At 36.0% G+C, this 25,931-nt stretch overlaps 2 protein-coding genes across 5 annotated transcripts in view; one reads left to right on the top strand and one right to left on the bottom strand.

Annotated features, from left to right (window-relative positions):
- The window catches only part of LOC146003212 (MYCBP-associated protein-like), a 64,578-nt gene that overhangs the window by 35,568 nt on the left and 3,079 nt on the right, over positions 1–25,931 (top strand). For 2 of the 4 annotated variants that reach the window (XR_014443811.1, XR_014443813.1), the window contains 6 exons: positions 1,913–2,164; positions 8,165–8,289; positions 13,420–13,573; positions 14,879–15,010; positions 17,886–17,944; positions 20,652–20,729. Coding sequence is in view for 1 of the 4 variants with exons in the window: in XM_083141386.1 (XP_082997512.1) it covers positions 1,913–2,164; positions 8,165–8,289; positions 13,420–13,573; positions 14,879–15,010; positions 17,886–17,944; positions 20,652–20,676 (747 nt within the window). In the remaining 3 variants the exon portion in view is untranslated. Of the gene's footprint in view, positions 1–1,912; positions 2,165–8,164; positions 8,290–13,419; positions 13,574–14,878; positions 15,011–17,885; positions 17,945–20,651; positions 20,845–21,104; positions 21,243–25,931 lie in introns of those variants that run through there. The other 2 variants (XR_014443812.1, XM_083141386.1) reach the window with 2 other exon arrangements.
- The window catches only part of SecCl (Secretory chloride channel), a 44,961-nt gene continuing 40,957 nt past the window's right edge, over positions 21,928–25,931 (bottom strand). Inside the window, exons 8-9 of the mRNA XM_083141407.1 lie at positions 24,877–25,039; positions 21,928–24,641 (exon numbers count right to left, since the gene is read on the bottom strand). Coding sequence (XP_082997533.1) covers positions 24,354–24,641; positions 24,877–25,039 — 451 coding nt within the window. The 3' untranslated portion in view covers positions 21,928–24,353. The remainder of the gene's footprint in view (positions 24,642–24,876; positions 25,040–25,931) is intronic.

Genomic DNA, 25,931 nt, shown 5'->3' with positions numbered 1-25,931 from the left:
CTCCCTGAAGTCGCCACGGTGGACATATGGGGTAAACTGTTGTCCCTTAGCTCTGGACAATAGTAGAAGGCTTCTGAATACAATCTCTTTTGAATGTCCATAGCGTGAGTTTCTAGATCTTTCAAGGTTGCGAATGTTCTGTTGTACAGGTGTGTCCTGAATTTAGGATGGGAAAATTTCAAAACATGCTGTATGACCAACTTTCTGGTGTATTGAATAAATGCAAGAAGAGACTGGTCTGGTGACTGGTAATTGTTCTGAATGATCCTTGCTATTTCCGAGTCGTAATCAACACTAAAGTATTCTTCAAGAAACGCCTTCCCGAATTCCCTAAAAGTGCCGAACGGTCTCGAAAATCTGAACTAATCTGCAGCGAGTTCCTTCAACGAAAGCGGCAAGATTCTATCTAAGAGAAAAGTATCCCCAATTTCCATGATTTCCTGGTAATTGCATAATTCATACAAATAATCATGTGGACTTACATCGCCGATGTTTTCCTTAAAGATCGGAATGTAAATGTTGCTTTTTTCCAAGATTTTGCTCATTTTCTCCTCGCCCGTCCTTACAGAAGTTCCTGACGTAACATTTAGAGAAAGTCTTTCAAGTTCCCCCACAATATATTCCTCAGGCCTTCCTTCTAAGTTCGCATTGCCTAGCAACTTGCTAATGAGCTCCCTGTCTATTTGAATTGCCATTTTGTCTTCTGTTATTTTCTTTCCACTTCGCAATAACATATGCCTTCAATACTTCTCACAAAAAATATCCCTGACTCTGAGCCCCCAGGATGTATAGGTGTAAATTGTGCTTTTAGAGCGATTCTCAGCAATTACACAACCATACATTTTTGAATCCTTGTCCCTAGGTTCAAAACTTGCAGTACCTGTTCTGTGGATGCTAGTTTAGGCAATAGACAGGTACTTCTTCAAATTATAACTTAACGCCCATTTTCTTTTAGATATATATAGGTTTATTCATATTATATTTACTTAAGTTAATTCTTGGCCGTTATTCGCAAAATCCCCATTTCAGTGTGCCCTGTCCCCCCTTCCCGAAGAGAGTGTGTGTAGACTCATGTAGCCACTGACTTCACGAGTAAAAAAAATATAACCTTCAGTACCAAAAAAGGTGGCTGAAGGTATGTGTACCCGGTTTCCCACATGAGATGTACTATTGAATTAAATGTGAAAGAAAAAGATCAAGTGGTATTAAAAGAAAGAAAGAAAGTTAGAGTTCCCGCCGATTCATAGTATCAAGAAAATTGTCCCTTTCGTCCCATAGAGAAAAGACACCTCTTTACCTCGCCATATTACACCAAACATCTGAGGGCGGCTGCTCTCTTCCCTTCTTTTATATAGGCTCCGCTAATCACCTAACCGTTACTGGAAACTTTCCGCTGGTTGGCTGTCCAGCGACACACCTAGCTACCCAACCCAAGAATACGCACGTACATGAATACATAGACATCCACAACATTACCAAACACATTACAATAAAACCTGACCGATCCAATTAGATTAATTAATTAAACATATAAAATAAAAAGGATCACGTAATGATCGCATCATTACACCCTTCATCAGACATTTAGTAAGTTTCAGTATTGCATATAAAGTAAACTGTCATGTTGGAAATTACTCTCACATGTGAAATCTAATGAAATTTCAGAAAGATAGTGCTAAAGGTACGTTTTGATTTTATTTGTCTAATACATTGAAATCTTCAATCAGTTTAATTTTGTAAAAACAAAAGGATTTTTGCAGTTTTATTTGTAACATTATTTAACATGTTACATGAAAATAATTAACACCTGTTATTACATATTGTATCAGTTCTTTGCAACATTGCCAAATTATATGTGATTTTCTTACGTGCATATGAAACAATGATATTTTTTTATTCTCTATTACTACAGAAAATGATTGGAAGGAAGACAAACCTAGATGTTGTGAAAAAAGTTGTGGAGGATATCTTCAACTTCAGCCGTCCTTGTCCACCAGAATACCCACCATATCCATCACATTTCATGCGAAAAGAAGTATTTGAATATCGTAACCCAGGATACTACTACCATCCAAATGTCATAGACTCACTAAATGATATTTATAAATCAGCTGTACCAGAATCTGGTGAAGAGTGGGACCTTAGGTTGTCAACAATAAGAGAGGTACTTTTGTTCATATATGATGTTTTTGGTTTGTTATTAATATTTCTTGATATGGCACAGTCTGAATTCAGAAAATGGGGACAAAAATCCTACTTGAAAGCAGAGCCTTTAAACTGTTATTTTTGTGTAAAACAATAATGAGTGCTCCAAGAGCAAATAGTACCATTCAGGTGTTAACATAAATGAGATTACAGTTGGGCGAAACCAATACATTTCCCAGACGTCTCTCACACAGTTTCGCCCATTGAGAGTGGTATTGAATTCTCAGAACAGTATATGTGTGGGCTTCTTAATGCACATATTCTACATATTGTTAAGGTATGTACTTTCTGTGGGTGGAGCATGAATTGATTTGCTGAATTGTGGAAATTATTATACAATCAGAATCAGGCTCATACGCTTCTGTTTTCAGCTAAGTTGCAATGATGCGTGTTTCTTCCATTCGACTTTCAAAATTTGTGGAATGAAGATGTTTATGCTGAATGATTCAATGGATCAATGCAACCAAGAGAAAAGTGGCTGCCAACTTGTGCCAATGTGCAGTTACAAAATGTGAAAAGAATGTCAGTTGCATTCAGCTTTACACTGACAAACAAGCTTGCATTGATGTAAAATTGCATTAGAACATAGTATTTAACGTAACCGAGCAGATTCAGAATACATTGGAGACCCGTAATTTTTCTTGTATGTACAAATTGCTTGCATTGTAGAGTTATTTCTTTTGTAGTCTACAGTTATTACAAGCATAAAAACACAGTTTTTCGTTGTGACGTTTCAGAACACACGCTCCCTTCGTCAGACATTTATTTTTAATTTGATTAAAGATACAGTTATAACAATGGTTATTACTTTTTTAAAAAAAAATTAACGATTGTTTTAACTGTATCTTAATCAAACTAGAAATAAATGTCTGATGAAGGGAGCGTGTGTTCTCCTGAAATGTCACAACGAAAAACTGTGTTTTTATTTATACTTGTAATAACCGTAGACTACAAGAGAAATAATTGGAGACCAGGTACAGCATCTCAGTCCCACACACCTCTCAGCTGACATTCGGGAAGATCTGACAGTATTTCACAAATTAGTTTGCAACAATGTGAGCGGTACATCCTCTGCTCAGGCATGTTACATATGTGTACTTCGCTGACAGAGGTAAGCAATTTTGATGAAGTCATGCAAAGAATGGCAAATGCTCAGTCATTTTTATTCTGATTGTCAAACCTACATGCATGCATTTGATTCTTTGTGTACTTCTTTCACATGTTGTATAGACTCCAATTCAAGAGGTGGCAGGCTCGTAGAGAAGACAAAGCCCAAAAAACGAATATCTAGGAAAAATTCAAATGCTCCATGGGCATCGTCATTGACAAGCCTAAGCAAGATGGCAAGATGCAATGGGAACACGGCATGCCAATTCTTTCAGGATCCTAAAAAGAAGTCAGCCGAAATCACAGGCATCAATGAGGTGTTAATCAAATTATGCTGAACATTTTGAAAACACCATCGTCAACTCACCATATTAACGTTCTCAGTTTTGATGAATATGCATTGAAAACTCCGAATCCTCATGTAGCAGAATATCCCTGTTATTTACCCTCTATTGTACACTCGGCAGCTCTCTGAGGAGGCTTAAGAAGTAAGAAGTAAGGACATTAGAGAGTAACTTTAGCATAAGAGCCCCCAAATATCTACCAACAAAGATCTCATTCATATTCTGCTTATCTCGCCTGATCCATTAATATCAAACCTTCGACCATTGCCTGCTAAGAAATCATGTATGCTATCAGAAAATGCAAATTGCCTTCTTGACATAATAATGAAACCCAACAACCTGCCTGACAGTGGAAATCTATCAATTACTAACAGTGGCAGTTAAGCTTAAGGTTCATCTCAGTCAGTATGTGAACACAATGCAAATTAAAATTTATTTCGTAATGTGAGGCAGGTGAAGTTGTGTGTGCACACTGCACTGTACCATGAAGGCACATATAAGTGTGTGGAGGCTCCATACATTTACAGCCTATTCTCACCATGCTCTTCCTCCTCCCCCAAGCGTTGCTTCCAAGTATCCATTTATTAGATTGTGTAAACCCCAGAACTGCTTTCAAGGCCAGAAAAATTCCAACCTTACATCACCCACCCTTATCGAGTCTCTTGCTTGGCACTCAGACACCCTACCCTACCAACTGGACCACTGCGTTTCAATTTCGTAGTGTAATCATGTCATCAAGCACAGGATTTAACAGATTTTATGTGATCTTGCAAAATTGCAGTTTCTCTTAGTACATGAGCGCAGAAAATTCTTTATTACTTTATTATTTTGCACTGTCATCATGTGAATACTCACAGAATTTAAATAATTTTATTATGTTCTGTTATTAGAAATACTGACAGTGTAAAGTATCTCTATTCACCTAGCCAGATTTTTGTTCCCATTTTCAGAGTTCTGGCCCACCGTTCATGGGTGTCACAAGAACTTAAAGGAAGGATAGGGTGGGTATGACTATTGATACGATACAACATTGAATAGTAGAACTATTCAAATAGCAATTACCATTATAAACTATAATAATACATTAACTTTTATTTCCAATTTATTATTATATTCTTTGTGAGAGACTTCTAATTAATACACCAGATGAGGGTATATCCAGCACAGTTGGTTTTTGACATTTTTTCTACATCTCATACCACTATTTTTTTTAAAAAATGTAATGTTATTCTATTTTATTATACATTTTTACATACTTCATTCAAGATAAATCATTGGAGGTAGGGGGGGGGGGTTAGTCACCACAAAGTTTATGTTGTTTGATATCTTACGTAATTCATATTTAGTGCTCGTGCGACTTACTCACGTTGAATAAGTTAGTATACAATAAAATGTAGATACTTAAAGGTACTTACGATAGTGAGTATTGATTTTAACGAAAACTAAGTTTCAGGATTCCACTGATCCCTTCATCATGTTACCAAACTAGGCCAGTGTAACTACACCTTAGCCGCATCAGATATGACAAGGACTTAGGAATTTATGGTGAGGCTGGGTAGGAAAGAATAAAAAGAAACATTTGGTCATCTGACTCCACGTACATAAAACTGCCATGTTCCCAACTGCAAAACACCGATCTAAAAAGCCATTTGAGCACAAGGCTTAACACACAAACACACAAAACCAGGGTTAAAGAAAATAATGTTTTCCTAATTAGGTCTGACAAAGAAAATAAAATGGTAGTTATCGATCGGAACGAATACAGAAAGAAAATCAAAGAATGCTTCTATAGCAACGATTTCGAGGTAGTGAGGGAGAGCCCTATAGGCAAGATAAGAAGGGAAAACAAGAAAGGAATTGAAACCAGTATTATGCTAGCCAGAATTGAGAAAAAGAAATTGATTGAAGAATGTAAGAAAGGGGAGATACCGATCGCTTTTGGAATGCCTAAAACCCATAAAGCAGGCATTCCATTAAGACCGATTATCCCCATGTACTCCCACCCAGGGTATAACTTGGCTAAAACTCTGGTAACTAAGATTAGAGAAATAGGATGTAACACCGAATATAGTGTTAATAATTCACGGGAAGTAAAGGAAGCGATTGAAAAACTTGAAATTAATGAAGAAGATAGAGTAATGAGCTTTGACGTTGTAAACCTTTACCCCAGTGTCCCTAGGGACAAGGCCACCGAATGCTTATTTAGGTGGCTCAGGGAGAAAGGAGTCGACATTGTCGTGGCATGGGAGTATATGAGATGGTTCGATTTATGCACTAGGTACAACTATTTTAGTTTCAATAAAGGGGTATACAGAAAGAAGGAGGGACTAGCAATGGGTAATCCAATTTCCGGGATAGCATCGGGGATTCTTATGCATTACCTCGAGAAAGCAGCCTTTGAACAAGTGGGGGGAAACGTCAAATACTTTGGAAGACACGTTGATCATATCTTGGTAATCGGGGGAAATACAGATCTTACAAAAATGTTTGAGTTGCTGAGAGAACAAGAGGACCGAATTAAATTTGGATTTGAAGATTATTAAAACGGGAACAAAAATTAAGACAGGGGTATTTCATAAAACCTTAGCCGGAGATATGTTTATCCACAGTAAATCCGAGCATGCTATAAGGATTAAAAATAACGTGTTCCTCAACTTTTTTATAAGGGGTAAGATTGTGCAACCATAAGGACGAAAAGAAAAAGGAAGAGGAATGGATTTACAATGTGGGAAAAAAGAACGGATATAAGGAGAATGACCTAAATAGGATTCGTAGAGAAGCCCACAAAATATGTAGAAAAGACAGGGAAAATAAGGATAAGGATAGGAAGGGGGAGAGGAATTAGAATGGAATCGATGGAGAAGAAAAGAAGTATCCAAAAAGATAGAAAAAGTGGTTAAAGAATATGGTATCAAATGTGGGATGAGAGCTCCGCGTACAGTAGAGAAGTATTTCACGGAATATAAGAAAGACGGTAAGGAAAAGGAGAATGAAGAAGAGGATAAAAAAGGGGTTTATAGTATGAAATGTGTTTGTAATAAAGAGTACATAGGGCAAACCGGCAGAAACATGAAAACCCGATGGGGTGAACACGATAAAGATATTCAGGAAGGGATACCAAGAACAGGGTTATCGGAACATATAATTGAAGAAGAACACGAAATTAAGAAACGAGAGGTTGTGAGGATTGATAACAAACCGATACGTCGGAATGTTTACGAAGCAGCATCCATCTGCAAAGACAGGAGTAATAAGCTAAATAAAGAAGATGGGAACGTCGACGAACTATGGATCAATATGTTTAAGCGATGGGGATCAACTAAAGAAAAGATCGGTTTCCGGGTCACTCCGAACGTGATTACTGCGGCCCAAGAGATTAAAGAATTCGAACTTGATATGACGTAGCTCTCCGAATATAGGAGAGGAAAGGTAGGGGGTGGGGACATCAACCGAAGGACTTCCGGCATTCTACGGGAGGCCACACCAGTTCGTTGCACAACTCACCAACGTGCACATCTAAGTGGGACTTTTAACATGTTTGTGTGTCAAGCCTGTGTTCACATGGTCTTTTAGATCAGTTTTTAACGTGTTTGTGTGTTAAGCCTTGTGTTCAAATGGCTTTTTAGATCGGTGTTTTGCAGTTGGGAACATGGCAGTTTTACGTACGTGGAGTCAGACAACCAAATGTTTCTTTTTATTCTTTCCTACCCAGCCTCACCATAAATTCCTAAGTCCTTGTCATATCTGATGCGGCTAAGGTGTAGTTACACTGGCCTAGTTTGGTAACCTGATGAAGGGATCAGTGGAATCCTGAAACGTAGTTTTCGTTAAAATCAATACTCACTATCGTAAATACCTTTAAGTATCTACATTTTTTTGTATACTAACTTATCTTACATAAACATCTAATTTTTTGAAATTTTGAAAATTAACCATTTTTTTCGTGGATTAATTAGTAGAATGTGAAAACATGAAATTCTAACCTGGTTCTTGCATTTTATCTCATATTTTTGAACTAACTCATCTGTTCATGTGGTTATTCTAATGGAATACTAACACTTAACACTTTACTTATGTTATTGACTCTCTAAGTCCTTTGCTTTTTTTTCTAATTTGAAATTAATCCCATTTGGGGGGGGGGGGTTCAAATAACCAGTTTGATCCACCCTTGTGATGCCTTATTATTCCTCAATATGTATATGAAGAAATGTAATTATTTAAGCCAAATTACAAAAGTAAATTTCTTAATTGCACAGAAAGTAAGTAAAATTCAAAGTGTGTTACTATGATTACAACCATGTTATTCTTAATTGTGATTTGCAAGCATATTATAGAAACCTATCATGTTGGCTGAGGAGATTGAACTTTTCAACACTGTAGTTCTATGTGTGTATAATTCCAATGTTTTGGAGACTTGATCAGTCTTTGTCTTCATAGACTTGCTTAATGTATGTACGAACCACCTATATGATTGCCTACAAGTTTAACTTTCACCAATTTTATTTCAGGCAATTTTAAAGATGGAACGAGGCACTTTGCAAGATGAATTTTCGAATATCCTTAGGAGAAGTGTGCAGATTTTGTTATTTCCTTCAAACATGCAGCCTCCACAAGATAGAAAACATTATTTAGTGTAAGTGTGTTTTCAGTTGTAATATGTAACATAATTGTATTTTATTAATATTTTAGGTACAAATAATCAGTTCATCCCATTTTCTTCATGCTATAGAACAACTCTATCTGATGACTGCACCATGAAGCACACCACACCTATGGTAAAATGCATCACTAGCACTCCTCCCTCCTTATGTAGTTAGACACAGTGAATATCAATTCTGCAAATATTTGTTGAAATGTAGAAAATAAGTGTGGTGTCGCTGGAAGGGTAGGCCCAGAATGAAGCAAGGGGTGGGGGGGGGCTGTGAATTATTTTAGAAGCAGCAATTTTGTTATATGTTAAAATATAAAAAATATAGCCCCTGTCACAGAAAATAAAATACATGTAGAAAATAAAAATATACCATATTGCATGAATCTCATCGACTGCTGTTTGAAAATGTTGGGACATGGATTGAAGACGATAATATAGTGATTAATGCTCTCGCCTTGCAATAAAGAAATAGAAGGTTTGATTCCCTGTGGAGGCATATTGACAGTGGTTCAATTCCACTTTAGTCTAGTCTCTATGAGCATATCTGAAAATAAAGTGGACTTTAAACAACCTTGTTTAATTAAATGGAGATGCTCTGGTCTCAAAAGCCAGAAAACAGCAGCGATGGGACTCGATGCGCTGACTACGCGTCACCCAATGGAAAAGCTACTTTAGCAGGTTCTGACACTTGGACACTGTTTTAATTTAAAATTAAAATTAACATCGGTGAACAGCAGACGACATAAACGTAGACATACAGGCGACAGCAGCACACCTTGCGGCGATTCAGGAAAAAACAACAGAAACACGCCAAGCAACAACACAACAAACTCCAACGAGGATAGTGGCAGTGGCTACCGAAATTAATAGAAAATAATGTAAAACAGCTTCATGGAAAATTTGAGTACCTTCATTAAAATTGTAGTTTTAATTAATATACACAAGCGATTTTCAGTAAAAGTTATGCTTAGCCCTAAAAGATTGCTAGAGGTAGTTTTCGATATTTTAGAAATATAATGATATATTTTTTAAAGCTGGTTGTAAAAAATATTTGTATTTTCAATAACAGTCTCGTAAATGTTTCTCGCATTAAAGAACTGGATGTTAAATGATTGTCACTTTCTATTTATTTCGTTTTAATGCTGAACTTCGCGGTGGATTGGTTACCAGGACAGGGGCCCTGAGTTAGAATCCCTGCCTGGCGAAAGATGTTCTTTGTGAGTGTCATCTTCGCAATTAGCCAAAAATGGCAGAAATGCCAAGTAAAATAAACTGAATCTATCAATAAATTATTTCTTTTTAACTCTTTCATTCATTCATATAGTTCTTCTTTAGCGTGCGAAGATTTTAAAAATATATATAAAATGATGAAATGCTAAATGAGAACACGGTCAACTCTCTGTGTATTACATCGATCAGAAAAACTAAATATGCTGACCAAGGCAGTAAATTATTTTATTAAAAACATAAACTAAACATAACGTTTCAACCTTCTACCAAGGTCTTCTTCAGACTCTGTATCAAGTACAAAAGTAACAAGATACAAAAACAGGGTATTATATATACACACAAACATTACTCCCTCCAGACTTATTTAGAAAGTTGTTTGGAACTTTCTAGCAGGTGACTTTCACTTGCCAACTTTACTTTCACCTAAAAGGCTAAACACAATTACTTCCATATAGAATGTGGTTGGACTTTTAATCTCAAGCTCTTTTCCCTTCATTTTTCTTCCTTCTCCTCTCCTCTTTCTCTCTTGTCCTTTCCACACTTTCTACCATCTTCTTCCATTCTTTGTTTAACTTCAGTCCCCCATTCCAGTTCATTGTGTCTTCTTCACCTTTCTTCTCTATTTCCTTGGCTTCCTTCCATTTTCTCACTAGCATTCTCTTGTCCCTTCCTATCTGCTTAGCCTCATCCCACTCTATGTCATGTCCTGTTTCTCTTGTGTGTTTAAATATTGCATTTCTCTCTCTCTTAAGTCGTACATCATCCCTATGTTGTTTCAACCTGTCTTTCAGCCTTTTTTTCGTTTCTCCTATGTACACACTCTGACATTCTTTACATTTCACTTCGTAGATAATCCCTTCCTCTTCCTCTTCTCTGTTTTCCTTTTTCTTGTTTGCATTCCTCGCTATTCCTAAGATGCTTCTCCCTCCCTTCCCGTAAGTTTTAATTCCCGCTTTCCTAAGCACTTTGCATATCTTTTCTGTGGTCTTCCCCATACTCCTTATTCCAAACCTTCTCTCTTTTTCTTTCTCTTCCAATTCTTCCCTGCCCGTTTTCTTCCTTCTTCTGTTTATGTCCAGTCTATCCTGCTTCTCATAGCCATTCTTTTCTATCTGTTTCCATAGGCTATTTATTTTGCCTTCTTTTTCACATTCTTTCATGCATATTTTCTTGATTCTGTCCTCCATATTCTTTATAAAATTTATTTTTGTCACCTCACTTACATTACTTCTTTTGTGGCAGAATACCCCTGCTGCACACTTCTTCTGATGAAAAGCGGTTTCAATTTCTTGTCCTCTCTTCCTTTTCATCAATATATCTAGAAAGCTTAACTTGTCTTCTTCTTCTATTTCAAGTTCCAATAATATCCCTCTTTCTTCATCTTGTATTTCTTTGGCAAAAATGTCAAGCTGCCTCTTCGTTCCCTTCCATATGCCAAAACAATCGTCCACATATCTACAAAACAGAATTATTTTGTCACCTCCTTTTTCTATCACTTTCTTTTCCCATTCATTCATAACCAATTCAGCCAATGCTGGGCTTAGACTGGAACCTATATTTAGTCCTTCACTCATTAACATTATTTTATCTCCCATTATACTGTAACCGTTATTCCAAATGGTTTCCAGCGCCTTCACTACGCTTTCACTATCCCATTCTCCTATAATTTCTTATCCCATTCTCTTTTTAATAATGTCCAAAACGTGTCCCCTCTTGATGCTTGGGAACATACTTTTCACGTCTAAGCTAAACATTGTCGTCTTCATCTCATTTAACTTAAGTCCTTTTATGAGGTCTACTACTTGTTCGCTGTTCTTAACTGCTCTGCTTTCTTGCTGTGTTACTAACACGTCAATAACTTTCTTTAATTTCTTTTCTAAGGGTTCCAAAATATTGTTTCTGCAGTTCATTACTGGTCTTAACTTTATCTCCTCTTTGTGTATCTTTGGAAAGCCTTTCAAACTTGGTAGTCTTCCTGTCTCCTTTATGCATTTCTTGAATCCTCTCCTCCTACGGTCTTTTATGATTCTTTCTTTTATAGTCTGTTCTTCTCCTGTTCCACAAATCTCCTCATATCCATTTTCTTTTAGGTCTTCAAACTTCCTCTTTCCATCACCACAATTGCTCCTCCTTTATCTGCCTGCTCTATCACCACATCATTTCTTGTCTTGATTTTCTTCATCCCTTCCCTTTCTTTTTGACTCAAATTATCTACTTTTCCTTGTTTTCCCATTTCTTTCTTCAGTATGGCTGCTGTTCTTCTTCTAATCTTGTCTCTTTCTGGTTCTTCTTTTATATGGAGCACTGCTTCTTCAATGTCATATATAACTTCCTCATAATCTAGCATTGATCCTAAAATGTGCCCAGTTTTTGTACAGAAATCTTATTTTTTTTACCATAAATATGTGACCCTACCAATTACGATTGCATGCTAATAACAGTTTTACTGTTGTCGCTGTTCTTGTTTTACTACTTTCTTTAACTTTCTTTAACTGCCATCTACTTTGCAATGACCATAATTGTCTCTTTTAGTGTTACACATGCTTTCTCACTATTCGTAGTATGGGAATGAGAGACGCGGTAATAGATAATACAGGTACTCACATTTTCCGCAAAGCTGTTTTAAGTAAAATTTCTATTAATTTCTGTAGCCACTGCCACCATCCTCATTGGAATTTGTTGTGTAGAAATTTTACTTAAAACAGCTTCGCGGAAAACGTGAGTACCTGTATTTTCTCACTATATTTGCACAATATGTAGATTATTATATAATTAACCAATCCCAAATATTACTATGTATCTTGACTCATTTTATGTAAGTACACTCGAGACTGCTTTATACGTAACTCAGTTCTGCATAATTCTGTTTTATATGTAAATTACTGTAGGTCCCGGCAAAATATAATTTTAAAACGTATTAATTAAACCTTATTTGTATGTAATGCATTTATACATAATTCGGTATTATACATACTCATTTTCATAAAATACAGTTGATTTGTACTTAACCAAGATAAAGCAATGTCACAGAAGGATACATTTATTGTCATTACAAAAACACAAGGTGAGTTTCAAATACGAAACAGGATGGGAGGGCATAGAGGTGGGCGGTCTCGAGTTGCAAGAAAGACGAGTGCAGCACGGCAGTGCCACAGAGAAGGCAAGGATAGTCGGCATGTGGCATGAAATCAGAGATTTGCTGCAGTTGTCCAGATGCATTTTCTTTTGTACATAATCCCGATACAAAATACACATGTTAAAAAGATGCCAATGGCGATAGCTGGCATTTGCAGTGTTCCATAATAAAAACAGTTGCTACTGTGGTCGGCCATGAGAACAGAAAGAGGAAATGTTACACGCTTGTAAAAAGTAAGTAAAATTTATGCGGGAAGTGGATGCTAATCCACATAAAACTAATGAATTGGCAAATGTAATGTATTTAAGAATCTAACTTTTAGATTTGTTAATTTACCACTTTATGACAGAAATAACCTGTATTATACTGTATCTTGTTTCTCAAAATAGATACAATTACAGTATTTTAATAATGATATGACATGGTACCTAAATCTGATTTGTAATTAATTCTCAGTTATACATATTATTTTCTCTTCACTTTGACATACGTATGGATAATAAACCTTTTTAAACAAGGCCTCATCTCTAGGAAAATATCAAATAGGGGCAAGCCCCAGCACCTATTAACCTGTTGGTGAAATGAGTCAAAGCAAATGGATAATAAACTTTTTCCTTCCCCCTCAAAAATAGGCAATAGTTAGGCTGGAGAGTTCAATGAACAAACCGATCTCTAACTTCACACTGGTACTTTGACATATGTATAACTCAGGCTAAACTGTATTATTCTTTTCTCTCTCCTTTCAGTTACAACCTCCTTTGTTCCTTGGCAAACACAATTACGGCAGAGGGTGAAGAACTCCAAGATTTGTTTGGTATAAAATATTCATCTGGATTTTTGAAAGACAAAACTGACAAGAAAATATCACCTGTGAGCACTCAGAGGAAGACAAAGAGAAATGTAAGTACATTGAACATTACCAGTGGCGAAGATATAATACAAGCAATGCAAGCACTGCTTTCACTATTAGAAAATTATTTAGTTTCCATCGCAATTGATTTCACAAAATTGTACGGCCTCAAACTCCTTCAGCAGCCCGTCGCAAGCAGCAAACTCTCTGCTTGCGGCTGCCAACATCGGGAACCAACGCACCCAAAGGATCATATGGGGATGCGTGGAATCTTGTTGGAGAAACGGGCCTCAACCTTCAGAGAAAAGCTGAGCATTTTAGTGGTTCTCGGAAAGCAGAAGGAAACATTGCCAGCAGACCAATAATCAATGTGTGCCTTCATGAGCACATAAATTTAAATTGCTTTAATTTACACTCCACCCCTCAAGGAATGTGGCACACCAAAAACATCATCTATATCCTTACCTGCAACATCTGTGGTGGCTTTTATCAGGGGGAAAACCAACAGCCCTCAACCTCAAGATCAAGAACTACCACTCCCCCCCCCCCCAAAAAAAAGAAACAACAACTGGACTTCACTGTTGCCATGCATACCAACTACCACAATATCCCCCTTCAATGACTGCTTCGAGGTAGTGATCATCACCCCTTACCACAATCCAACAACACTTCAGTACATAAAAGATGAGAGAGGTCCTACATATCAGCCATGAGTGCAACAACACCCCCTGGCCTTTACCCAGTAACATTCCCCATCCCCACCCCTTGCCTCCCCCCACATTCACTTTCACATTTACAAAGTAAAAATAACGTCAGGAAAGAAAATCGGTTATGTTCAATCTATCACAACACGTACTCCCTCCTACATCACATCCACCCCACTCACAGTTTTCGACAAGCCTGGTGAGAGAACCATATTTTTTTTTGTACCATCTACAATTTTTACCTGAACTGGCAACCCTGCAGGTTGCACTATCGTTTCTGTCACGTCTCTAACTTGGTTTCTACACATGAAGATGCAGCTCGCTGCCATGAAAATTTGAATATTTCCTGTGTCTGGTGAGTGTTTCCTCTATCCTCTAGTACTTGTTATATATATATATATATCCATTTATCAGGTGGGCCTCCCTGATGACATAATGGTAATGTCGTAACCTTGTAATCAACAGGTCCTGGGATCAATATCTGGCAGAAGCACATATGGTTCGGATCCCATCTTTAAACTGTAGGTCCAGTCCTGATTAGCCTATTTGTGCATAAAGTGGACTTAAAACAAAAACTCAAAGCTCCATTTATCAGGTAAATAAATGAAGGCCATTTGAACTGATTGTTCCATTATTTTTTTCTCATTTCAGGAGAAAGTAAGGAGTGGGTCAAGAGTATCTGCTTCTGAAAGTGATGATGTTTCTGGAGATACTAGTGTATTGCAACTATCATTAACCGAGGCCCTGAAATATGAAAAATACAGGAAGACATTGTACATCAAGGTATAGTTTAATTTTATGATGCATGTTTGTGTAGCGTATGAAACAATTATTACGTGCAGCTTGAGTTCAGAGTTGCAACTTTTGTTTTTACTTTTATTGTCATGGCACAAATGTGGCACACATACACTTCTTTGTTAAAAACTAAAACTGCAATGTGTCTGTGTTACTTGAAAAAAAAGGTACCATATTAATTGTCTATAGATTTAATTGACACTCTTCCACAATTAGCTGTATATATGGGCTTAAGGCATAGTTTCTATTCACAGTGTATCATTGTTCCAATAAATCAAAATGTAGACAGTATAAACTAAACTCAGTGGTGCAACAGCTCTTTGAAAACCAAGAGCTGACAAACAGCTTTTCATTAGATAGTTTGTGGTAAGAACATTCTGTCCCTTTACAGGCTTTGCAGAGCAGGGTATAGTGTCACCACCACCATTGTCATCCAAATTTTTGGTCCCAATGTTGGACAAATATTGGATATCCTGCCAGGGATCAAATCTGGGACAAATCACACCATAGATGATAAGGGTCAACCATTCTGCTGAACAAAGGCTCAATTTAGACACCAGTTTGTGTAATTAACCTTTAGTGAATGGGTGGGAGATCTTTCTCCTGTGTACGTATTTCAGTTCAGGATGGATGGATCTTTCTCCCACCACCATGTGGCAGCAATTAAGGTGCCATTTCTTGAAAACTACACACGATATTTCAGTTCTGTTTTTTTTTGTTCATTAGTATGCATACAAAGGTATATATTCTGTAATTACAAAACAATAAATCCATTCATGATGGATGCTGTAAATGCTGTTTTAGTATTTCATACATGAAGTTTGGTGTTTCCGTGTTGCGAATTTGAATGTATTCTTATTAATTTTGAAGGCCCACTGCCTTCATTAACTGAGGATGCAGCATCTTTTGTTACGGTTGATATTCAATGGGTACCTGGGTGATAAAGACAGCCAGAGCATGGTGCTGACCACATCATTTCCAAAATGGCCGAGATCAAAGAATGTGTGGGGCACTTTCCCCAATATATGCCTCATGCCATGGTGCAAAGTGCATGGGAAACTTCATCTTTACCTTACTATAGAAATTCTGGAAATTGTTTCTGCAAGCTGGCAACACTGGTGCTCTTATACATTGTTATTATTTTTTTTTCATAAGAAGTATCAGCCCTTTTTTTAAGCTAAACTTTGTATGGTTGTAGGAATGTACCATTTTTTAATTCACCTCAGGTCTATTGTGGGGGCCGCAAGGACAATTTTCTTTTTCTTCTTCTTTCTTTAACTTTCATTATTGGGAGGCACAATGTATAAAGTTCACCTCTGCTAAAAGCCCTGTCTTTAAGAAAGATAATAAACCCGATTTCATATCTCGATGACAATTAGTTCTCAAGCTAGAATTTTTTTGCACTTCGCGGTAAATTTGAAAAGTTTCTGTCCGCAAGTCTGCTGAAGGTTAATTTTGATGTAATTATCCTCAGTCTTTGTTGTAGGCTGGATTATTACGGAGGATTTCATAAGATTTCTTCAATATGTTAGAGTTGTGTGTTTCATTTGTATTAGTGGTATTTCCTGATGCTTTGTAACATAACAAATATTTTTCATTGTGACTGACTTACTACCAGCATGCAATGTTAATTCAGCATTATTCATTGTCTAGGGCTTGTAACTATTCTTATTCCAACACTATATTTCGAGAGACCACTCTTTATCTAATCTTCAGGTTAATCGCAATAATCAGAGGATAATATCCAATTAACATTGCATGCAAATGTAGAACCATTGTCACTATTAGACTTACCTCTAGTTGTCTATTAAACTATTTCTCTGCTGTTAGTCATCCTAGTTCACATAAGATTTTCCATTTTATATACCAGTTCCAATTATACCTAAGTCACACTAATTTATAGATGATGCAGGTATGAAGCAAAGGAAAACTCACACCACATGCAAACATTTTCATAAAGGCAGTGTCCACAATGAAGGCACATAACTTCATTTCCTCAATCTTTTACCACAGCATGGTGGCTTCTTCAGGAAGGTGGACAACATTTAGGTTAAAACCTGATTAGTGGCATGTCTTACAGTTGTAATAGTGTCTGGGAATTCATAAAAGGTTTTTCCTAACAAACAAATTCGAGGAAAATTTGTCTTGTTTCATCTGTAATGATTTTAACGAGACTATTTTGAAAATGAACAAATTGGGATTTCTGATCAATGTAAAATGTATTCAGGAACAGGTCTACAATAAGAACTGTGGAATTGCAGAACTAACAAATTATTTAGAAAGATATTGTGCCAGAAAATTTGCTTATTTCGCATTGCACAGCATATAGAAGAAAATTATGTATTATTAGATATTCCTAATAATAGTGTCAGTGGCATGTCCAAGATTTTTGAAGGGGCAATATGATCATGAAGGGGTATTAAGTTGTCTTTAGTTAGTATTTTTGTAATTTTTTTCATGTATTTTTTTTTAAAAAAGAGATCTGGGTCAAAGGCAGAATTATGACCCCCCACCATTTGCATTCATGCAATAATTTGATGTTGCAAAACTACATGTTGTTTTTCCATTGTTACATTGATTGAAACTTGCTCAGAACCCACCTTCTTCAACAAAATTATGTTGTTTTTTTTGCAGGGGGAGGGGTGCAAGAAATATATTAGACTCTACAAGCCATTTATGCACTGCTGATCTGAAAGATTCTTCTTGATTGATGACCATGTTTAACAACATGTTGGCTTTTCAGTGAAGAGAAATATTGATGGCATGTGATGAGATATTCTTATGTCATGGCACATTGTTGCTCTTTTTACTTTACATGCATATGTATTTACTCTAGAATGCTTTCTTTTTTTATCCTTTTCAGGTGTACCACCATGTTGCTGCAATGGTTGATCAGATAGTTGCTGTGCTGGAAACATTAGAGTGAGTCGTACATTATTAATTTTAATACATGTAGATTAAACTATACCATAGGCGTAACTTGGCAGGGGCACGAGGCACTTGGCCCCCCAAAATTTTCAGGTTTATTAAAATTTAAAAGTTAATGATACTTCTGTTAACCTCCACGGACTTGAGGAGCAAAGTAATGATTAATTTTTATGAGGTCGCAAATGTAATAGTATTCATGTTTTTAGCTAAATAGTCTTGGATCCTATTTTTATGGGATAGAAAAGGTTTTGATTCTGCTCCACAAAGTTAAGCCCCAAGTTCAATTCTGCAGTCCTCCCCAAAGTTAGGTCCCAAGTTATGCCTACGAATTTTAGTTGTGCATTGGAAACTATGTCATCTATGACTAGTCTTCTCACGCTAAATAACTAACTAACTAACTCTCTAGCCTTCTTATATCCGAAGGTTCATGGCTGCAGCAACACAGGCCTTCCATCTGTCCCTATCCTGAGCAAGATCTATATACTCTTTTCCATCCCTACCAATTTAATTTAGGTCCATCTCAACATTATCCCTCCATCTTCTCCTCCTTCCTGGTCTCTTACCATCAGGTTTCCCAACAAGAATCCTGTAAACTCTTCTTTCCTCTCCCATTCGTGCCACATGGCCTGCCCACCTAAGTCTTCTTGATTTAATCATTCTAATAATATCTGGACATGAATACAAATGATGTACTTCTAAATTATGTAACGTTCTCCACTCACCTGTCTCCCCATCGCTTTTAGGCCCAAATATTTTCCTAAGGATCTTATTTTCAAATACTTCTCACACTGAATATAAATATAAATAGAACACACTAAAATGAAAAATAAACATAGTTCTTGGAGCGATCATCAGGTGTCAGATTGAAGGTAGAGGAGGAAGCAAGAGATGCAGTGTCCTCAGGATCAGTGGGAGTGAATTATTTATACCAGCTGTTGCTTCATTAGCTCCATTTTATCATGGTGTTTCTGTAGATTTTACTATGTGCGAGAGAAAGACATTGCCAGGCTTTTGGTATCATATTCAGGACTCTGCTGTTTAGTTCTCCATTCAACTGGAACATGGATGTTATCAATTCTGGAACATGTCTGAAAGCTTCTCATTCAAGTTACAATTTTTATGTAATTGAAGTGAATCTGAGTGAAATAATTGTCACAATACAATTATCATTGGTACAGTTAAAAACATTTTTTTCTATGGGGTGAAAGACTGAATTTGAATCTAGAAGGCCTGGCAATTTTGCTTTTATCTGACAATGCGGGTCATGCAAACTTAAGCTGATGAATTTGCCCCATTATTCATGTTTCGTGGAATGAAAGGCACAGTAGTTTAATACATGTAGCCAACATGAACCAACATCATATGTTAAATGAAAAATATATCTTAACACTTTAACTGCCAGGCCGAATTTTGCATTTTCTTGTGGGATGCCAGAACTATTTTGATCGCAGCACCATCCTCTTCACCATGTCTGAAGTTTTTGTGATCTACGACGTGCCGTTAGGGAGAAGCGTCCAGATCTACTGCATAATGCAATCATACTCCACAATAATGCAAGGCCACATAAGGCAGCTTGTGCATGGGACCTACTGCGCCGATGGGGATGGGAAGAGTTGGAGCACCCAGCGTATTTGCCAGATTTGTCATCGTGTGATTTTGACCTCATCCCGAAGGTGAAGGAACAACTGCGTGGTACACGATATGCGACCCGCATGGACATTGAAAATGCTGTGCGACGACAGATCACCTGCTTCAGGCATGGTGAAGAGGATTGTGCTGCCGATGGTATTCGACGTCTTCCACATCGATGGCAGCGTGCTGTGGAAAATGCGGGAGATTATTTCGAAGGTTTGTCATAATCAGACAAGTTTTTGTAACATGTGCACATGTGTATGTCACAGGATCAGACAGGTTTTTGTAACTTGTACATTAATCTACATGTGTATGTCACAGGGTTGCTTGGGTTTTCTTTCATGATTCCTACCAACAAAATATCCATAATGGATACTCTTTCAGTTATATATAACAAATTTTTAATACATCCTTCGATTGTCGAATTATTACTGGGTTGCCATGACGTACTCCCCAACCCTCGTACACTTTTTAGTTGCTTTCAAAACTAGATTCCCAGACCATCTGCGAGAAAACTCGGAAACTAAGGCTGCATAGCCTTTCCAGGAGCCCAGGAAAACTCGTACACAGACATTTGTTTTTAAAGATGGTGTGTTGTGTGTCAGTGAGTACTTCATTTCAGTGTAAAAAATTACTTGGTTTTATTAGATTTCCTGGGACATATTTTAAACAAAATATTGCCATAGTTTGAAGATGCTAAGTCTGGTATTTTATCAGGTTGCAGAAGACTTAGCATCCTTATTGCAACTCCCCTAAGGAAGACTCAAACAGTTCAGATATTGAAGAGATTCTCTCTGGATATCGGCGAGTTCAGTTTCAGAAGCATACGTACAGTATTTGTTGCCAGGAAAGCTTCAAGAATTGATTCAGTTTAAATCTTGTGTAAAGCATAGATAAGTGACAGAAATAGAATTAAGTAAAGATAAGATACATTTGTTATTGAACAAATACCAGAAACACCAATAAAGCACAGTGAGTATTTTGATACATCTATTATTTAAAATATATCATGTTGGAACAAAGTGCAATTCAAAGTTTATATGCATTTAATTTGCTTTGTGTTTTCCAGAGAAGAAAATAAATTTCATCCTTAGAATGCAATGCAGTGATTACTAAATTTTCATAAACAAGCTTCCATTGTTTTTGGGTAAGTTGAAATAATCAAATGACCCTCAATATTTTGCTTTCTTTCTGTTTTAAGTTATTCTTCCATTGCCTGTTATACGCAACACTTGTTGTGTTAGATTTTCGCAGATTGTTCATGTAATATTGGCAATAAAAAAAAAAAAAAATTACTTTTTTATGGTTGAAAATAAGATAAGTACATTTTCCAAATTGATATTTCAGTGGCCTGTTGTGACATTGGGCCTAGGATATCCAACACATATCACTCATGACCTGCTCATCAAGGGAACTTCCCAACTTTTAAAAACAATTGCAGATAGTGCAAGATAAAATCTAAAGGCTCTTTTAAAATAATTTCATATATGGGAAAACCATAATCTCAGTCATTTTATTCTAGATTGCAGATTAAGGGAAGAAGACTTCATTGTAATCTAATCAGGACTGAACATATAGTAGGATCCGTTCCACTGACTGGAACACTGAACCCATTAACTATGGAGGCATAGATAAAGCGAGCTAAAAATAATACTTTCTGCTGATGTACTTGTCAGGATCTTTCTGCTTAGTTCAGTTCCAAAGAGTAGTCTTCAGAAGAGCTGCAGGTGATGATTGTAACGGGTGATGATTGTAAATTTTCCAAACTCCAAAGGTGGAAAGAATACTCACTTCTCTCTGAGACCCACAATACTGTGAGATTAAATGAAATAACTGATATAAATTCATGTCTAAACTGATATCTGTACAAAGTAGCAACTGGAGAAATGTAATAGAAGTAGGGCTGAGATAATACTAATTATTATTGATGTATCAGTATTGTAACACCAGGGATATTGATAATGGTGGGGGAGGGACACTTGTAATTAAATTTCCAATACTGACTAATATTATTTTGAAGTGATGTGTTAGTCCTAATGCAGAAGATTTTATAATGAAATTTTAAATTCCTGGAAAATTTAATTGTTATAATCACTCTTGTCTTGAATTTTGTAAGCTCACAGTACTGCTGAAAAACCATCACCAACTCATTTTCCCTCTGTTTTTGCAACAGTGAACATGGCGTCACAGTGAATCTAGGACATCTTTTCTTTCAACATATTTTAATACTTTTCAGTGCGTGTATTTTTAAGATTAATCTACATTTTAAATTTTTCTTAAGTGACAACATGTACTCATTTTAGTTGCATGAAATGACAGTCATTGTTTTATATGATTAACATTTATTGACAAACAATAGTGTAAAGATGAAATGATTACAAATTACATAAAAAGCGTGGATGCACACTTTATAACAAAGAAAATAGCATATATATGGAATTGTGCAAATGAATATGAGGAACATATATGAGTGCCTAAAAACTTGTTCATGTACACTACGGTTTGAAACTTTTTCCACCGTTGTGAACAGTAATCACATAGGCATTGATAAATGAAACAAAAGAGAAAATTAATTTCCAAGCATAAATTATTAAATTGCAATTCAACAAATATGATGCAGTCTGCTGAGAAATATATTTTTACTTATTATTTACATCATAAATGGCACATAAAAATAAACTACAGCTTGTGACATTTCACAAAAGATAATCGCCTTGTATCTAATTCAGTGCAAAGTGTAGTAAAGACTTATTGGATCCTTCTCATCACTTAGCAATAATGAAACCACAATAATAATAATAATTGTGAGGCAGAGGTGAATTGTGAGAATGTTTTCATGAGGCAGAGATTTAATACCACACCACATGCATGGCCGTAGGCAGTAAAAAATTTCAGCGGGGGGTGGTAATACATAATTGTTCCCATGGGTGTCGCCAGAAATTTGAATAATAGAAATAATAATAATAATTATACAATAATAATTAAAATTTCATAATTATTATTGTTGTTATATCCTTGAGGGGCTTACTCAATCCAACAGATGAGTGAATATCCCGCACAAGATATGTTTTTTCTTTATGTTTCATACAGTGTGTACTGAAATGCACAATTATTATACTTTGTTATTAAATTTTAGATACCTTCAAGAAAAAGCTCTAAAAGTTAGATGGAAATTTTAGTCATAAAGTTTTTGTTGTTTGACCTTAAACTTAATTTTTGGAATTTTGAAAAGTGTGGAACCAGTTATTCTCTTTAAAAACTTAGCCTGGTGCATGGATTGTATCCTCAATTGTGAATGTAACGTGCTACGAAACTGAAGATCCTAGGTTTGAACTCCTATCAAGGGGGATTTTCGACATTATCAGATGGAATTTAAAAGTTGGAAAGGGAATTTTGGGACAATCATAAGGGAATATTCAGTCTATATTCCTTGTGATGCAGGAACAACACTGGAAATAACACAGCAGAAGTGAAAATGGAGGGATCGCGGGTGGGCTGCGATTCCGAGAATAAATCCTGTTTCACTCAAGTTTCAGAATTCCAAATGTATGAAAATCTTAGCTTGATCGTTTCAACATTGTCTCCTTGTATTTTTGTGATGCTTCGAAAAATATTTTGAAAATAAGTTACAGATTTTGGTTTCTGAACTTCCATTAATCCATGTCAGATGTTTCAGGGGGGTTGAACCCTAGAAACCCCCCCCCCCCCTCTATATATACGGCCATGACCACATGCATATTGGAATAAAAGACCATTTAACTATCTGCTTTTTTCTTCCTGTGTTTCATCATTGTCCATTATATGATACTAATTGGAAGTTCGTTAAACATCACCAGCTGTAGTTTGTTTTATGTAATGTTTGTGTGCACAGACAAAAAAATGCAGTTTATTTATTAAAAGTAGAAATATACATTTAGTACCACAATACAGATATCTAGTCTAGTTAAGTCTCCCAATAAATACATAAATAATACTGATTGTACTATATTACATGCATATAAACTGTAGTTTCTTATTTATTCAGAATAACATTTTATACATATGGTATTAACTTTGTGATCATCTAGTATAAATGATTTACATTTTCACCTTACTTAAGAGGATATACTGGCATAAATAGTTATTAAAATATATACTAGCTCTAACAGTTATTTGCAGCATATTCAGCTATCAATGCACTAACCTAGTTTGAATGTACTTTAACAATATGACGGGAAGCTCATGTAAATAAGAATTATATATAATTGATAGTAAGTCTAGTGAAAGGAATTAGGCATGGGAGGTTCAACTCTAGTTCCCATCAATTTCTATCACTCAGTTAGTCTTGTGACTTTGGTTTTCAGGCTTTGTTGCTATGCAAGGATCTTAAACACTCCTTAGGTAATGTAATCCAATTTAATCTATATTGCATGACATCTCCTCTCCCATACTACAAGTAGAAACTAATATGGAATATCCACATTTTTGGTCCCAAATCTCACACAACACTTTACGCTCTTTTAATGGGCCCTGATTAAATAATCCTCGTCAAGAAAGCCAGATGACAATGGCCATGGTTGCATTGATCATGCTTGTCCCAATGAAACAGTGCAAGTTGCTTGGTAGGCCTTGACTCTCAAAGATCTGTTGCACCACCTTCTTTCTTCTTTTTTCTCCCATAGTTTTCCAGATTAAATAATCATTTAGTACATCATGACGAGTAAAAGGTCAAGACAATTGCGAAGTGCCCTGGTAAAAATCTCGCTCATAGATATAGTTTATAGATGTCAGTTCATACCCACACAAAGCCCCAGTAAAGAGCATTGAAAAGAATGAAGAAGACAGGGAAAACTACCCTGCTGCGTTTGTCTATCCACTGGGCTATTTCTTGGGGTGTCATTGTTGTGAAGCCTCTTGATTGGGCTGGAGCTGTGCTTGTTGCAGGAACGGGAATGACAACACTGTGGCAGTCATCATTCTGATTCACGGTCGACAAGCTGGAGTTCACGGTGTTGCAAGACTGGAATGGATCGTTACGAATCGAGTCTATCGAATTCACAGTCAGCTGATTTTGTGAACTCTGCAGAAACATAAATAAACATACACTATAATTGAGAACTTCAAGTTGAAGACATTATGCTTTAAAATTGGTACCATTTTGTGTGATATAGAAATAAAGGGGGGGGGGGGACAAATATTAATGCAAAATTTGAATGATAAATTCACCTCCTTAATCAGATTAATAGTTCATTTTTATTATTAAGAAAATAAAGGTACACCTATTTGGAGGTTATTAAAAATAAGTTTGTACTTACTTGTTGAAGATAGAATTGAACATCTGGGGATCCATTGTTGGAATCTACCACTGATGGCCAAGATTGACACCTCTCTAAATCTGTTTGTTTCCGTTTCATCTTCGGTGTGAGAGTTGATTTTAGAATGTATTTGCTGTTCACTTTCTTCAGTGCTACATTCCTCCTGAAATCATGTCAATCATTCAGAAAGCAATATAAATATATTTGAAAGTAACCAAATAGAGGAGAAATTTTCATGTATTAATAAATAGTTACTCAGGAAAGTATGAATGCAATTGCTCATACATTTTTTCAAGTACTGTTTTTTTTACATTAAATGAAGAAAGAGTAGGGAGACAAATAGTATTGTATTATTCTTAAAACTTATTTGTAAATATATTTTTATTAATAGACACTATGCTGTTCCAGTGGCCAATTGATTTGAATATTGAAATCACCACTGAAGGTTCTGAATGTCAGTTCTAGCCCAGGCACGTTTGTTCTTTCATCAGTTTCATTGCATTGTGAAAATTATATGTTTAGATTATAAGTGATACAGTTGTTATTTCTTTAATGCACACTTATACACATACATGTCTTTTTTTTTTGTTTCAGTTATTTACGAGTAAAACACCTATCATTTAATTCACAACAATTTGACTGTGTCAAACAGCAGTCATAAATTAATTTAAACATATTGCAAGTTTTCAGTCACAGTGCACCCTTCTTTAAATTGCCATGCTTTATTATCATGAATATTAAGCTATATACAAATAAAACAAACATATGTTACAAGTAGCAATGTTTCAGCTTTGCACTTGAAAAGCTTTTGTCTAGCTACACGATTGTTCAGTGATGTCTTATCTGCAAGGCTAACAGCGTTCATGTTTAAACAATTAATTTAGCACAGATATATTTTTTATAAAAAAATGTTCCAAACTTATTACAATTATAGTTTCAGCAGTAATATGGTGAATAAGACAACTTAAAATTATGTTAGTGCAAGGTTTGTGTGTATACAACTTATGTATAATTCAATTTGCACACACATTCAGAACAATTTGGTTTGCTAATAA

Source organism: Lepisma saccharinum, chromosome 1, assembly GCF_977018435.1.
Source record: "Lepisma saccharinum chromosome 1, izLepSacc3.1, whole genome shotgun sequence".
Lineage (NCBI taxonomy): Eukaryota > Metazoa > Arthropoda > Insecta > Zygentoma > Lepismatidae > Lepisma > Lepisma saccharinum.
Note: the sequence above shows the minus strand (reverse complement) of the source record. Positions and strands in the feature narration are given on the sequence as shown.